The 15484-nt window shown below is 32.9% G+C and overlaps 3 protein-coding genes across 4 annotated transcripts; 2 read left to right on the top strand and 1 right to left on the bottom strand.

Moving 5' to 3' along the window:
- The first annotated feature begins 1471 nt into the window (after positions 1-1471).
- Tex (THO complex 3 homolog tex) lies at positions 1472-2874 on the top strand. Of its 2 annotated transcripts, none has more exons than XM_076892866.1 (2): positions 1472-1833; positions 2038-2874. In XM_076892866.1, exons 1-2 carry the CDS (start codon positions 1654-1656, stop codon positions 2818-2820), a joined length of 963 nt encoding a protein of 320 aa, XP_076748981.1. In that variant the 5' UTR covers positions 1472-1653; the 3' UTR covers positions 2821-2874. The 2 variants fall into 2 exon arrangements, with proteins under 2 accessions (XP_076748981.1, XP_076748983.1); XM_076892868.1 differs by having other exon boundaries at positions 1472-1800.
- A 233-nt stretch (positions 2875-3107) lies between these two features.
- LOC143433643 (uncharacterized) lies at positions 3108-4327 on the top strand. The gene is made up of 2 exons (XM_076911086.1): positions 3108-3990; positions 4056-4327. Exons 1-2 carry the CDS (start codon positions 3196-3198, stop codon positions 4137-4139), a joined length of 879 nt encoding a protein of 292 aa, XP_076767201.1. The 5' UTR covers positions 3108-3195; the 3' UTR covers positions 4140-4327.
- Positions 4328-4527: 200 nt separating this feature from the next.
- Tmem131 (Transmembrane protein 131) lies at positions 4528-15257 on the bottom strand. Its single transcript, XM_076892919.1, has 24 exons — positions 15178-15257; positions 14846-15094; positions 13962-14026; positions 13452-13480; positions 12854-12937; positions 12658-12781; positions 12401-12514; positions 12170-12292; positions 11471-11634; positions 11195-11381; positions 11023-11131; positions 10675-10934; positions 10046-10462; positions 9754-9942; positions 9453-9681; positions 8958-9339; positions 8678-8893; positions 8447-8586; positions 6966-8224; positions 6562-6883; positions 6053-6483; positions 5726-5933; positions 5444-5625; positions 4528-5335 (listed from the first exon to the last, which is right to left on the bottom strand). The coding sequence occupies exons 2-24, from the start codon at positions 14937-14939 to the stop codon at positions 5246-5248; spliced, it is 5418 nt and encodes a 1805-aa protein (XP_076749034.1). The 5' UTR covers positions 14940-15094; positions 15178-15257; the 3' UTR covers positions 4528-5245.
- Between the last annotated feature and the right edge of the window lie 227 nt (positions 15258-15484).

Below are 15484 nucleotides of genomic sequence, written 5' to 3' on the forward strand. Positions count from 1 at the left end.
TACTTTTACTCTTTCTTTCAATTTTGCAATTTCTACTTCCAAAGTACCATTTTCTTCAGTTTCGTCCATTAAGCCTGTGAAAAGTTCATTAAATTCTAATAGCAATTTGTTTTTTTCTATAAGAGTAATCATTTTTTTTTTATAAATGCATTCATGATCATATGAAAGTGAATTATTGTCTCTGATATTTTCCGTCTCTTTATTTTTGCAGAGAATTGGTACTTTCATATTTTCTGCTGCCAATTTATCAAGTTTATCTTGATATGATGTAAATAATTTTGTATGTAAATTGGCAATGATGGATTCTAATTTATTTTTTTCTAAAGTGATGCTCTCAATTTGCTTTTCTAATTCTAAAATTTTTATCATTTGATCTTGCTTTACAGTTTCCTCTGATGGGTATTGCTTTTTCAATGCTAAAACTTGTGTTACTGTTTTACCATTTGTTGCTTTCTCAGAAATGTTTTGCTTTTCAAGTTCTTTCAGTCCGTTATACAGTTTACTACTTATACTATTTATATCTTCTTTCTCTGTGAGATTGCAATTTTCAGACCATACTCCCATTTCTGAAATATGGTACATTTTACAATATTGAGGGAATAATTTTAATTCCATTTGTTTATCTTGGTAACTCTTGTTCTTGAGAAGTAAAGAATACGTTTCCATAAAAAAGAATCCGCAGAGTTTTATGAACACTTTTGTGAAGTCCATGATATGTATACTTCCATGTAACATGTTTTAGCACGGAACGAGCCTGGTAACAGTTAAAACTTTCAAATGGAAATTCAAATTATATTATTAAATTTGGGTATATAATTTGTTGATTTTTTCTACATACTCTACTTTTTATAGTGTATTCGCCATTCAATGATATCGGTCTTACTTTAATTATAAATTGTACTTAATATTCGTCTCAAATTATAAAATGATTATTAAAAATATTCTATCGTTATATACGTAAATCGACACGTAATATTTACACAACAATGTCCCGAGTCAGATTTCATGCTATTTGCACGTGAATGCGAATATTGGTATACCCATGTAGTGTAACTGTTGTTTACATAAATAACCTTTTCAGTTTTCGTTTAAATTTGAATTTTCTATTACTCATTGATTGGTTTATCCAAGTATTAAGTTATTGATAACAAAATAGGAATAAACAAATATATGATTTTGTTGATAAGGAATGTTCTTCTGAACGATTTCCATTTTTACAATATGTATTATATTTAAAAAAATACTGCTTACCTAAAATATACATATATATTATTTACTATATATAAATAGTTATTCTCATATTTCATATTGTATTTTATATTTATATCTTTTAAACTTATAAGATTGACGCATAAAAGTTTGGTAAACTACGGGGGTTGAAGTAGAAGTATTAAAATGAGTTTATTCAAATGTCCCGCCAGTTTCTACAATCAGTTTATCCAAAGGCGTCATTCGGTGTTTGTCATTGTAACATTTTACTATTGTTTTGTCTTCTTTAGTAAAATATGTAATGTGTAAATAATTATTAGATATCACGGGAATTATGTAAATATTTGCCTGTTACTAGTCTTTTTATTTAAGTGACAGTTTATTGAAAAGAGGTTAATTGAGTTCAGATCATTAAACTTAGGTTAGGAGTAAACGAAAAGAACAATGTCCTCTTCCCGCGTCGATGATTTAATCAATTATTTTAAGTCTCACAATAAAATTAGAGAACAACAGAGTCATTCTGCGAAAGTGCACAGCGTCGGATGGAGTTGCGACGGAAAACTTTTGGCTTCAGGATCATTTGATAAATCTGTTTGTATTTTTTCCCTATGTCCGGATCGTTTGGTAAATAAATATAACCTTAATACCAGTTTTTGTTTTTCAACTTTCAGTGTAGTACCTTCATTTAGCATTTCATTCTATTATACCTTTATTTACTAACTTCTTAAACTACTCGTTATGTGATATAATTAATGTTACTTCTCATATATTTCATATTATTCAAGATTATAAATTTTGTATCGGTGAGGTAATTTCAATCGATTATAGAAACAAGAAACAACATTTAGAGGACATGGTGGCAGCGTGGATCAGCTATGCTGGCATGCGTTCTATCCAGAATTGTTATCCACTGCTAGCGGAGACAAGACAGTTCGTATATGGGATACGAGAACTCAAAAATGTACAGCTAATATCAGTACAAGAGGTGAAAATATCAACATATCATGGTCTCCAGATGGTAAAACGATAGCTGTGGGAAACAAAGAGGATTTAGTGACTTTCATTGATGCACGCGTCATGAAGATTCGTGCAGAGGAACAATTCAATTTTGAGGTGAATGAGATTTCATGGAACAAAGATTCCGACACATTTTATCTCACTAATGGTCAAGGCTGTGTACATATCCTTAGCTATCCAGATTTGGAGTTGTTACATGTAATTAAAGCACATCCAGGAACATGTATTTGTATAGAATTTGATCCCACTGGGAGGTATTTTGCAACTGGTTCAGCAGATGCATTGGTTTCCTTGTGGGATGCTGATGAACTGTGTTGTTTAAGAACATTCTCAAGATTAGAGTGGCCAGTGAGAACTATATCGTTTTCGTATGATGGACAATTATTAGCTGCAGCGTCTGAAGATCTTGTGATAGATATAGGTGAAGTTGAAACTGGAGAGAAGATTGCAGATATACCCGTAGAAGCAGCAACTTTCACTGTCGCATGGCATCCGAAACAATATTTGTTAGCATACGCATGCGATGACAAAGATACTTACGACAGGAAACGTGATGCTGGCAGTTTAAAAGTATTTGGGTTTGCCAATGATTAAAACACAATTTTTAAATTTTTATATTTAAATATATTATCATATGAAAAAAGAAAAGCAATTTAATTTGATCCCTGAATCTTTTTTGATATAGTGAAGTTCTATAAATTTGGCATACACATTTTTTTGATAATGCTGGATTAATGGGCTTCTGATAATTTATATTGATTAATCAATAGTAATAATTGACTAATTCTGTAATATATACCTTATTGTTTATAAAACTTACTCTCTCCAGATTCTTTTTTATGATTAAATTACATATTTTATTTTTGGAAATGTTTTATTGAACTTTAGTTCTGGAAATTTATTATAGCATTTGTAGTTATGTTTGAAAACAAAGCTTATGGATAGTTTATTGTTTGTCGTTTCGTTGACATGGTTACCAGGTCTCATATCTATCATCCAACTTTCTCAACTTGGAAATACTCTCGAATTAAGTGTTTATTATTATTGGAATCTCATTTTTTTATTATCAAAACTTTTATCCTTGTACCCATGTCATGCTTAGAAGGTAGTGAGCCCGATTGCGAGTGTCGCTATACATTAACATTAACGGACGAGATGGTTCAAGAGAAATTTTCCGAAATGAAAGATAGTTTCAACCACGTGCCTAGTATTCACGAGGTGGATGAAGAAGAAACGGACGAAGAGCATCAAGAGCCCAAGACACCCGAAGAAACCGAACAACCCGCAAATCTAGCTAAAGATACTGACGAAGATACTGTTTACAGTAACGACTCATTTTGTTCCGATGAATCCTGCGATGAGTCTGGTGGAACTAACGCTACTTCAAGATCTCTTAACGATTTCCATTTCTTATCCGAGGTTACTATTCGAAAATGCAATCACGAAGAAAGCGAAAATGGTGAAGAAAAACCTAAAGATACATTGCAAAGCAGTAAAATTATAAACCCAGTTCGTTGTAGAAGTTCGATATTCGATGATAACACTATAGAAATTAAACAGGTAAGAAGCAGAAGGAGGAATATGAGTTTTACAGACGAAGAAATGCGGAAGATCGAATGGGAGAATCAGATTCTCTTGAGGAAGATAATGGCTCAACAGAAACCAAAGGAAAAAATACTCCGTGAAAATGCGATACCGTCACGGATAAGTAGTTCTGCAATAAATAGGAAGAAATTACAGAAGAAAATAGAAAATGAGAATATAGTATGTATAGATACATGTATAGTACGTATTCGACATATTTGAATATAAAATGTTTACATTTACAGTTACTTCTTCAAAGGATACAACAGACCAAGTCACGTGTTATGAACAACATGACAAAATCTGGTTGTAGGCACACCATTTTATAATTTATTGAACTAAATTATTTTTATACATATTACATCAATAAGAGGTTTATATTAGATGCCTTTTACACTATGCATTAATGTATTTATAATATAAACTTTATGAACGTGGTTTATTCTTTGTGCCATGGAACATAAAATTATGAATATTGATTTTTTTAAATTATATGAGAAAACATTATTAAAATTTCATAGATATATAGTAACTTGATTTTAATAAAATTATAATTTTATTAAATCATTTAATATTATTACATAAAAGTAAAATTCTTTTTCTTCATATGTACGAGTTACTTCTGCATCTGAAACAGCTGTACCTAAAGAGTCCAAATATTATTTATGAAAATATGATTGAGAGAGAGAAATGATTAGAACACAACAATTACCAGTCTTGAAGAGTAGGTATACATTTTTTATTTTTTTTGTATACATCACAACTTTGTAAAATGTTTTGAAAACTTACCGAAGAAATTTCTACAAGTCAAGACTATAAAAATCACAGTTCTCACTCGTTCCAAATAACTTAATCATTACCTCTTTCTGCGTAACATCAAGACCAACATTCTTTGAGTATTGCGATAATTTTTCCATATACGTGTACAGAAAGTACAAAATAAAAACGAAAGTAATATAGAAACAAGAGGCAAAAATCCACAAACTAAAAAAAAAAAAACTTTTTCCTCTTTCTTTGATTAATCTGTGCTTCGATTACTTTCAATTTTTTTTACAATCCAATTCAGATTTTGGTTGTTTATTTAAACTCGAAACTAGAAGGAAAATTTGATGATTCCCAATTAATAGCAGAAATTTCAACATACTATGCTAAAGTATCAATAGTAAACATAAGTTAACAAATTGATAACGTGAAAATTTAACGAGTAGAAAAATTTTGTTTGAACTTATATTCGCTGCTATGCGAGGTACTATTCAACAATATATCACAAAATACTCGAAACATGAATAATAACAAAAACCAGCCGGTAGTTCACAAAATGTGTTGGCTAATAAATATATTATTTTCCGTATTAGAAAAGAAAATTTGTTTTTAACCGGGTCTAGATATCACAAGATACAATATCGAAAATTGTTTTTTTTTTTCGGGAACGAGATTAGTCTTCATGTTTTTTTTTCCAAGACTCTGAGGATGACGGTGTCCATATTGTACTGAGTGAACGAAACGGATCGAAACCTGATCTCTCCTAGAAGAAAATACAAACAATTAATGTAGATAAGACCAAATGAAAAGTTTCTATATTGTGTATTTAAAAAAGTTAAAAATTTGTAAAGTGTACTTGTTGTTTTCTTACTTGTGTATCCGATTCTGTTTGTAGTGACGGTAATTGTGAAACTGCAGGTGGTGTAGCTGCACCCCATGGACCAGCAGCCCATACACCGCCTGTATTTACTCCCCAAACACCGCTTCTTTCTTCTCCTACTGCCGTCCTGGTATACAACGGTTCCCAGTTTGTTTCGACTGTTACCCAGTTATCTGTAAGTTTACACATTTGGTTAAAATTACAAAAATTATATAAAATCCTTGTGTTTAGTCAGTAATCAAATCTAATAAATCTATGGGTTAAATTCTTCACCTTTCAACGTGTCTGTTAGCATTGGAGGTTTTTCCGAGGCTTTTTGTGGCTCCAACTGAAATCCACTTGTAGTATCAGATAACAGTTGAAGCATGGGATTATTATCCTCCCATAATTGGCATCGTGTATCTTCTTCGGGACTTTCTAATTCCATTAATGGTTCATCGGTTTCTGGAAGATCGTCGTATGGGATCAATTCTCGTTCGAACTGAAAAATTTTAAGATATTTAATAATATATATATATATATATATATATATTCCATTTTCCTTATGATGCAATTAAATTAACAGCAATCATTGATGAATTAGTTTACATATTAACTTACTGGTGGTTCCGTAAAGGCATTTATGAAATAACTATTTGAATGCTGCGAACTGTTTTGCATTTTCAAGGAATCTTGACTAAGCGGAATCTCTTTTTCAACGGATTGAACGCATAAGGATGAAGATTTCGATACTATTCTGTATTCCTTCGTACTCTGTATTAACTCTTGACTCGATTGCTGTTTAGTGTAATCTATATCTTTGGTGTCGTTATTGAAGACCATCGACAAATTATGCGCGGCCGTTTGAGTTTTGTGTAACTTATTTAAACTCGAGAACGGCGAAATACTTTCTTGGTTTCGTGCCACGACGTCGCTAAACCTGGCTCGGTTTTCACCCCAACACGATGGCGGTGGTGGTAACGGTACGGAAACTGTCCCCATTGAACGCGTAGAATCTTCCCTTTGGCTAGTATTTCCGTTTAATGTTGCCGCTGTAATAAAACCGTAAATTAACTTTCTAGATACTTCCAGGTACTATGAGCTCTATAGTTTAATAAACTTTTGCATACTTTTTATGTGTCCTTTATCAATGCCTCGACGTTTCTGAGATCCTTTATCCTTCCGAGGAGGATTTTTATTTTGCCGTGGTAACTTGAAAGATGACTCAACCGTACGGGTCGTATGATGTTTTATAGTTGATCTTGCTGTATTCGTTTTCCATCTATTCGGATTGTTGTGCCTCTCCTTATCATACTCGTCGTCGTCGCAGTCACCTTCGTAATTATCCCTATAATCTACGCATGGCACAGAAGCGATTGACTGAGGTTTAGTCTTTTTGGTCGCTGGCTTTCTTTGTAATTTATCGGATTTCCCACAAGGTTGATCGAAATTCTGTAATAAGTAATATTTATATGTATTATAAGAAAAAAACGTAATCTTGTTTCATCTGCATGAATTTGTTAAGAGTTCTTACCTTACATGGCGGTGGATCATCTTGAACTGAGCTTTCTGTCGTCGTAGACGATGTTTCCTCCTCCGAAAGATGAGTATTCCTTTGATTACCATTCGATTCGAACTTCTTAAATGCCACATGATTATTATTGCTGTTCCCAACCACGGTCTGTTTCCTTTTACCATCCAATTTATTACTTCTAGTGTTATTCAGAAGAACTGTCGCGTCAACCTGGACCTCATGGTCGACCAGTTTCGTTTCCGTTTTAACATTCGCAGTCTGATTAGACTTCCCTTTTCTGTTTGTCACGGGGCTTGTTTTTGTAAATGTATTTACACTATACTTCTTTTCTTGAGCCCCCTGAGTGTCCGCAAACGCGTTCTCCACTAGACAGTTCTCCATCTGAATCTCCTGCGCATTATTCTGCCTCTTACCATTCTTTTTCTTGGTACCAAGCGTGTTATTGCTTATAACGTTACCACTAGTCTCGACAGTAGTCGGCTCCTCGCATCGTTTGAACGGCAATAAATCTTTCGTCTCAGTTTCTAACTTGAATCTCCGCTCTTCATCCGCGGACCAATCGGGTATTTTCAATCCCTTCTGAGCATTATCCTTTTCCCTGTACTTTTTCACGTTCATCAACGCCCAATCTGGGTACGCTTCTTCCTTCTTCGTTGTTTTCTGCTTTTCTTCGTTCGTCAACTTTTCTTTCGAGAAGGTGGAGTCTTGAACTTGACTATGCACGGGCATGTGCGACAACAGCCTTAAATCTAGAGGCGGCTGCACTGGACTCTCCCGCGAAAAGCTGGCCAAGGCTCCACGTAATATCCGATCCGCCTCGAGGAACGAAATAGCTAGTACGCATAATAATAATATCGTCGAAAGGCTTGCGGCTGCCCATTGGACAACGTATTCCCAGGATGGTCTCATGAGCGCGGCTGCACAAGCCTCTAAGGATTGCGGTGGAAGAGTGGCGAGCAAATTTAGTATCACCATCCCATTCTCTATATCGCTGTCGGAACCTAAGCTGGTTGATATCAGAAGCTTCCTTTCAACGCGCGACAAAGTGAAATCTGGCGTGAACGCTATCTCCACCTTCCTCGTGGCATTCGGGTTTAATTTGAACGACATACAGTTCAAGACTTTGAAACCATACCCTTCGCAGCGTAGACCATTAATATAAAAATCATAGATCTCTATAGGGAGTTCACCTGTATTCCTTGCCATAAAGGATCGTTTCACCGTCAGGTTCGGAACTGGGTATCGCTTGTATCGTGCTCCTATTGTTAATAAAAAATTAAAAGTGCGTTTTAATTGATCGAATTATTAAAAATTTGTATTGTGCATATAAGTTAGTTAATGAAAGAATATTCAATATTTCCGATTAAAGAAAAATTAGCTGCAGCTTGTTTAACTGTCCGAATTATTGCGATTTTCGATAGAATGCTCTCATCGTTCCATTTTGCTTAAACGATGGAACGAGGATGAAGAAACGTACATACGTTCACAATCTTTAAGATGTTTATCCGCGAGTTCGAATAGTAAAGGTGTAGTGGAACCTGGCTTTCGATTGCCGAATCTAAATTGTGCATTTGCTCCTTGGCCCATTACACGTAATACTTCCAGTATAGTCATGTTGTTTCTACAAATTAGAAGGTTCATTATTCATTTCCGATTAAACAAATATTTCGGTTGTATTATTAAAACAGCTTTCATAGATTCATTACATTTACCTAATATACAAAAGTGCGGATGATAAAGAAGACGAGAAAGGTGTGTATGATACCCGTACAGTTCTAGATTCTGACGGTTTCAAATACAAGGGAATCGATTGCGATGCTACTGTCACATCCCATTCCCTTTCAAACCTTTCTCTATCTGATATACTTTCTTCCAGCTTGAACTCCTCTGCAACTGTAGATCCACATTCTACGCATGTGAACTTAAACCTATACACACACATACAGATTTGTTACAATAAATTACATATATTTGTTCCAAAGTAATACGTACTTAGTAGGTAATGAATGATAAAGTCTTGTTCCTTGTGGATAATTCCAATCCATGACTAACTGTATTATTAATGGACTGGTACTTGGATTGTATACTTTAATCGTGCTGTACGACGTATTCCCAACTTGCGTCAATGGAAATACTAAAGCAATTTTATTCTTATTATTACCGAAACCAGTCAATAAACTGGGCCATTGCGGTTTTATATTTAAATAAAATTTGTGCCCCCGAACTTCTGTCGTATCGAGACGCATCGTAACATTATCCCAAGAACGACCGCCTGTTGAGTTAAGAAAACGCGTATATCTAGTATTTAACAAGTTCAAATCTGAGTCTCTTGTATGCGATGGGAGGCTCAAAGTGTTTAACCATTGTTTACCAGCTGTAACAGAGTGGTATCTATATATAATATTTTCTATACAAATCATGTACTTGCATAAACATTCACATTTTAATAATCAGATTAAAATGCGGATGATAGATCGACTAACTTACCATTACTATCCAGTGACAAGCCCAAATAACAATGATGCTTGCAAGTCACCGATGGTTCGATCCTCACTGACCCAATGTAATTTTCTCCTTTCGTTATAACAGGCATCGATGCTTCTTCTAAAGGAATATATTTTATTCTGTTATCCTTATTAACAGGCGCAACTCGAGTTATTTGCATGGGTCTCGCAAACGTCGAATATACTTTAACTTGTTGCACGCAAATCGAACCCTGCATAGAAATTGTTAAATAAAAGAAACTTCATAATGAATTTATTCAATTATATCTTATACGCACACTTACAGGAAAACAATCCGTAAAAATAAGTTTCTTCAGAGAAATTCTTCCATGCGCTACTCGCATATAGACCGGCAGGATAAATCTCTCGTAAGTCGTCCTAACGAATACATCGCCCACAATTGTATCTTCTTCAACTATTGGAGTTTTCACTTTAATTTTAAAAATAGCTAAGTGGCCGGGTTTTATGTATTGCTACAATTAGAAAACAAAATTTGTTTAATCTTAAATCTATAACTATTAAATATTTTTCAAATATTTTATACGTTACAAGTTGAATGTACATATTGATACTCACATTGCCTGTGTGACTACATACAGTTATATTACGCAGTTCTTTATCCAACAAATCAGCTGGACCTCTTTGACAACCCATCAGTTCTAATACCGCACCAGGCATGTTAACCCCCCACCCGTGTAGATCTATATTAATTGGATTTTGATTTTCCAAAGCGAATATAGCCTCGTTCTCGGTCCCACTTCCGACAGTACCGAAGTGCATCGTACCCTCGTCACTTTCTCTTTCTTCGGGAACGATTTTCCTTACTTTCCCGTCGTAACTTAGTAGTGGAACTTCGGTTACAGAAACATTCGAGTGAATTAAAATTGATGATTCCATTTTCACATTATCAGTTTTTCTATCCTTTGCAAGTTGTAAAGAAAATATATTAACTTTCTGCTCTGGTTTTATCACCCTTGGAATAAAATTTTTTATCTGCATAGAATAAAACATTAATATGTGTAACTATATACTTTTTAACAAACATTAAAATCTATAAGACTATAGTACATTTGATGGAGGAGAATATAGTTGCGAATAGATAATTAATTACATTTCATTAAAAGTATATTATGTTGCAACTATACTGTCCTATTCTCATTGCGATAAAATATTTTGTCTTGAATTTCTATATTAATAAAACGTACCGTAAAAAGTGACTTCACATGCGATGACATTGTGACATTTGTGATAGCTAATGGTAATTTAAATTTATTAACAACGCTAAAATTTCGTGCTTGATTAGATTGGAGAGAACAGTAATGCGTAATTGATGCGTTTACTTCTAGTCCACCCTGTAGAACTTGTGCTATCCATGGTATTGTTAGTTTTTGACTAGAGCCACCGGGACCTATAGCTTTTATTACTAATTTTCCTTTAAAGTGTTGTAATTCTAAACCAGTCTTCCCTAAAGATGAAACATACGAGTCATATATGTTATTATACAAAATAAAAATATATCATACATCATGATTTATAAAAATTTCATAACATACAGTCATAAATTAATGCTCCAATCGCGATCGGTATATCCGTATCCCCTGGAATTACCGCTTGCTCGAAATGAAGTTTCAACGCTTTAGAAACTGGTGTACTGATTATATTCTGTAAAACAAATGTTATAGAGAGTGAAGGAATATATTTATTGAACTGATTATATGTATTTACCATAACTTTTATTGGCTTCTTAGCTGAGTTTTTTAAAGCAATAGGGTATTGGATAGGCGGTTGAAGCGAACCGCCCATACCTAAATTAATTACTCCAGAACTTCCACCCCAATGAAGACCAGCCCCACTTTTCACTTCAACTTCAACTGTTACGACAAGCACTTCTGAAGTATTATTTATTTTAAGCCTGTAAGTAGGATTAATGTTAACAATTGAATCTAGAATAAACATGTGGAGCAAATATTTTCATAAGAAAACGATAGTTGCATGACAAACCTAATGTACGCGGTATGATTTTTTTCTGTGTAAGCATTAAAATGTAATCTAATGATAGGCTTTGTTTGATATGGTGGAATTTCCCATAATTCGCGTGAACCTTCCGCTTCCCCTGATGGTAATTCCAGTTGAAATTCTCCACCACTACTGTATACTTCTAAAACCTTTGAAAATAGAAAAGGTAGTCATAATTAATAAATGAAAGTAATATTGTTCATTTATTGCGACAATGGTGTAACTAAAAATTTATGATTCGTAACATTGAAATTTTATAAGAATGCATATACATCATAATGAAATATGACGTTGCATTCAGACGATAGCATTATAATATCGCTTAATAACTAGAAAACGGCAAATTTGCAATTGTACCATTGCTGCAGAAAATGAGCGATATAATAATGCTCCGTTACACCTGAAAACTTCGCACCAGTGTGTAGCATTTAATGACTCCGTGGCACGTTTAGATTCTTGGAATTCTTCGTGCTCAAGTTAGCGCATGAGAGTGAGCGTGAAAATCACTCACAAAAAGCGCTATAAAAATTAAACTTTTATATTTAGGGATGCTTTTTGGAATAGAGATTTATAAGTTTACAGGACAAGTTTTATGATAAATTTATGTTAATTAATCGTTTCTAGCATTACCGTAAACTGTACGTGAATATAAACATAGAAAAGACGTAAGTAAGAAATACATACCTGTAAAGCTTCTGCGTGTGGATTGTGCATGTATATAAGTGGAGTAAATGTTGCATTTAGAGGTAATTTAACACCCACTACAGGTCTGAGTCGATACGGACTACTGACACTAATACCTTTTACCTAAAAACACAAAAGATATGTCTTTTTAATAAAAAAAGAAAAAAAATATATATATATATATATATATTTAGAATTTGCGTGTATTTATAAATATGATAAATTGATTACTTGATATTTTACAGTTCCATCTGTTGTATGTATAAGAAGATGTGTATCTATATCACCTTCTTCTCGACCAAGAAAGACAACATCAAATGTTGTATTCCCCAATGGTGGAATTACCTAGGCAAATTATTGAAATTATGTAAGAAGAATCATGTCTAAAACATTCATATCCCATAAATTGAGGAACGAATGCATATTTAAATAAAACCAGTTTACTCAAAATGCTATAGCTATACAATCTTACATTATATAAGACTTACTTTGTTTCGAAAGAATGATGAATGGAAATGGCGTGTATTCCCAGAAATTGATAAAAGATGGATTGTTTTGTTGTGATCTCTATTAAATAAGATCACAGTTTCTTGGTGGGGTATACCAAGTTGTCTAAGACAGAAACATCTTCATCATACATATATTCATTTATATTAATGTAGTAAATTAACAAAATTTACATACCTCTCTTTGAAGTCCAAAACATGTGGTTTGAAGTACACATACGATAATGAATCTTGCAATTTATCTTCATCTGATGTCGTATCCCTTAAAATACAGTCTTCAAGTTTTAATGTATTCAGTAATTATTCTCATATATACTTGTAATAGTGGAAATTGAAAATAGGAAAGGTATGAGAAAAATTAGTTTGACGTGATCACAGTTAGTAAAGCAGTGTTTAGAATGTGAAAGCTGTTCTTTTAATGCAATACTGTGATGAAATGATTAAATGGTTTGATTACTCTATTAAATGAAATTCATAATTTATTTCATGTATATATAATATATACTATGTATATAATAATATTTTATACTATATGTTGACACGATTTCTGTATTATTATGCAAAGACAATTAATTATCCTACAACTATGAGCTTTAATTTTATTAAAACCAAACTATATTCAAGTGTTTATGCAATTTTTTTCCTACACATAATCAAATCATCAATAGAAAATAATATAATACTGTGTATGAATATTTTAAAAGTAAGGAAGGAGATTTATAATGAAAACCTTTCCTACTTCCACTCACCATTATTTTAGTGAGTATTATGCTTACCCAGCACCATGTACTGTATTAGTAAAATCCTATAACATAAAAAAATCAATGTTTTATATATATATACATATATATACATGTGAAATTATACAACAAATTATACCATAAAAGATCAATAAAGAATAATGAAAGGTTTAGAAATAACTTGTCACTAAATGAGGGTAAGGAGCATTAAAAAAAAATTCTCGTTTTATATCATGATACTTGAATTCATTCCAGTAATAAAGTCATACAAATATTTGAAACTTGCACAATGTTGCATCATACAGTTATTATTGTTAATCTTTCTAAGAGTAAACTATGTTCTTGGAGGAATTATCTAAATTATAAGCCAGCTTTGTTAAAGGCAAAATGAATAACTGATAATAGAAATTTTTCAAATTCTTCAGCACATGGCTTGCACTTGAGAACTGCAACGGTGATAAACTATAAGGTTTAACTATAATATCTCTAAAAACCAAGGTAAAACGAAGATAGCATAATTTAGATAAAGAAAGAAATATAACTGACCTTATGCATAGACATTGGTATGTTGTCCAAAAGATATTGAACGTCATTATCATCCTGTACAAAGGCTGCAAAAATCTTCAATTATTTTATGCTACGAAAATTCCTAAATTTATATTATATGCTCAATTATAGAAGGTGTTAATTATATATTTTATTCCTCTCTGCGGGTACTGTAAGTTTTTAAAGTCTTAGATCATTTTTTTAATATCCTGTATAAATGTAAAATATGAGAAATATAGAAATACGGTAAACTTTATACATTTCAAAATGTTATCAATTGTTTTAACAATTTCACATAGTTGTTGTATCAATAAATAAATGAAAGGGTTCTCTGATATCGTTAATGAGGAATGATGTACTTATCATATTGTACTTTTAGATCATCAAAGTTTTTTGAAACAAGTATGACATAAAATTTTTATTAACAAATCTACCATTATCTGCCAATTAACAACAGCATGCTAAAATTTCATTTGCCATGCTATGATACCATAAACATTGCAAATTTCTGTCACTATGATTGACGTTAACATGACTCCACAATATGAAGGGATTTAAAAGCTATTAATGGAAAATACTGGTGGCTCTAAAAGTAATGGAAGAAATTCTTATTTCAGCCCACTAAAAAGAGAAGATATCAACCTACTTTGGATACGATATATTTATTAAAAAAGAAGCAGGGTCATTTCAATTTCAGAAAGACAAGAAAAAAAAAAACAGAGTTAAAATTTGTCGCGAAACACGCGATGCAATATTAAAAGAATAGTAGATTTTGAACAAACAGTGACCGATTGTATCTTAAATAACAGCGTGCCTGCATCGTTTAAAGTCTGTATTATTGTCGTGAACTGGAGATAATTAAAATAGCATAAATATACGCTTACCATTATTGTGGCCATGTAAGGACGGTCGGATTTGTGACGTCACCTCGAAAAATGTTAACAAGAGGAGGCAATAAAGTACTTTTAACTCAGTCATAATAATAGTTTCACTGTGTTGTTTGCTGTTTTGTCTTTAGCAGAAATGAAAATCCGCTTTCGGCCATACTTTTGCCACTATCGAATTCTGGAGTATCGATTGTACTTCCGTCCAATTTGAAACCTTTCTTACAGGCAAATTTCGTTGCGGCCAATCTGACAAAGATAGATTATACGGATGCTGGCGATATATTTTATTGTTGTATCAATATACTACTGATACGTTCAAATTCTCTGACCCATTCGTTAATTTCTCGATTGAATCGGCTCGTTACAAGCGGCGCCTGTTTCTAAATTGCAATCAAGCGACCGCAAGTTTTAAAGACTCTTTAATTAGTAGCTTTTTGTGGCCAAATAAAATCACGATTTTCCAATTAACATTGATCTTTTTTTTATTCAATAGAGGCGTACTTCATTATTTAACACGTACATGCCGCATACAATGCTCTCTAAAAAGTGTTATACGCGTTGATAAACAGTGCGTTTACCATTCTCCAATTAACCAGACGTTTTAATTCATCCATTTTATATAACTTTGCGATTTTT

The sequence above is a fragment of the Xylocopa sonorina genome, chromosome 3, assembly GCF_050948175.1.
Source record: "Xylocopa sonorina isolate GNS202 chromosome 3, iyXylSono1_principal, whole genome shotgun sequence".
Taxonomy (NCBI): domain Eukaryota; kingdom Metazoa; phylum Arthropoda; class Insecta; order Hymenoptera; family Apidae; genus Xylocopa; species Xylocopa sonorina.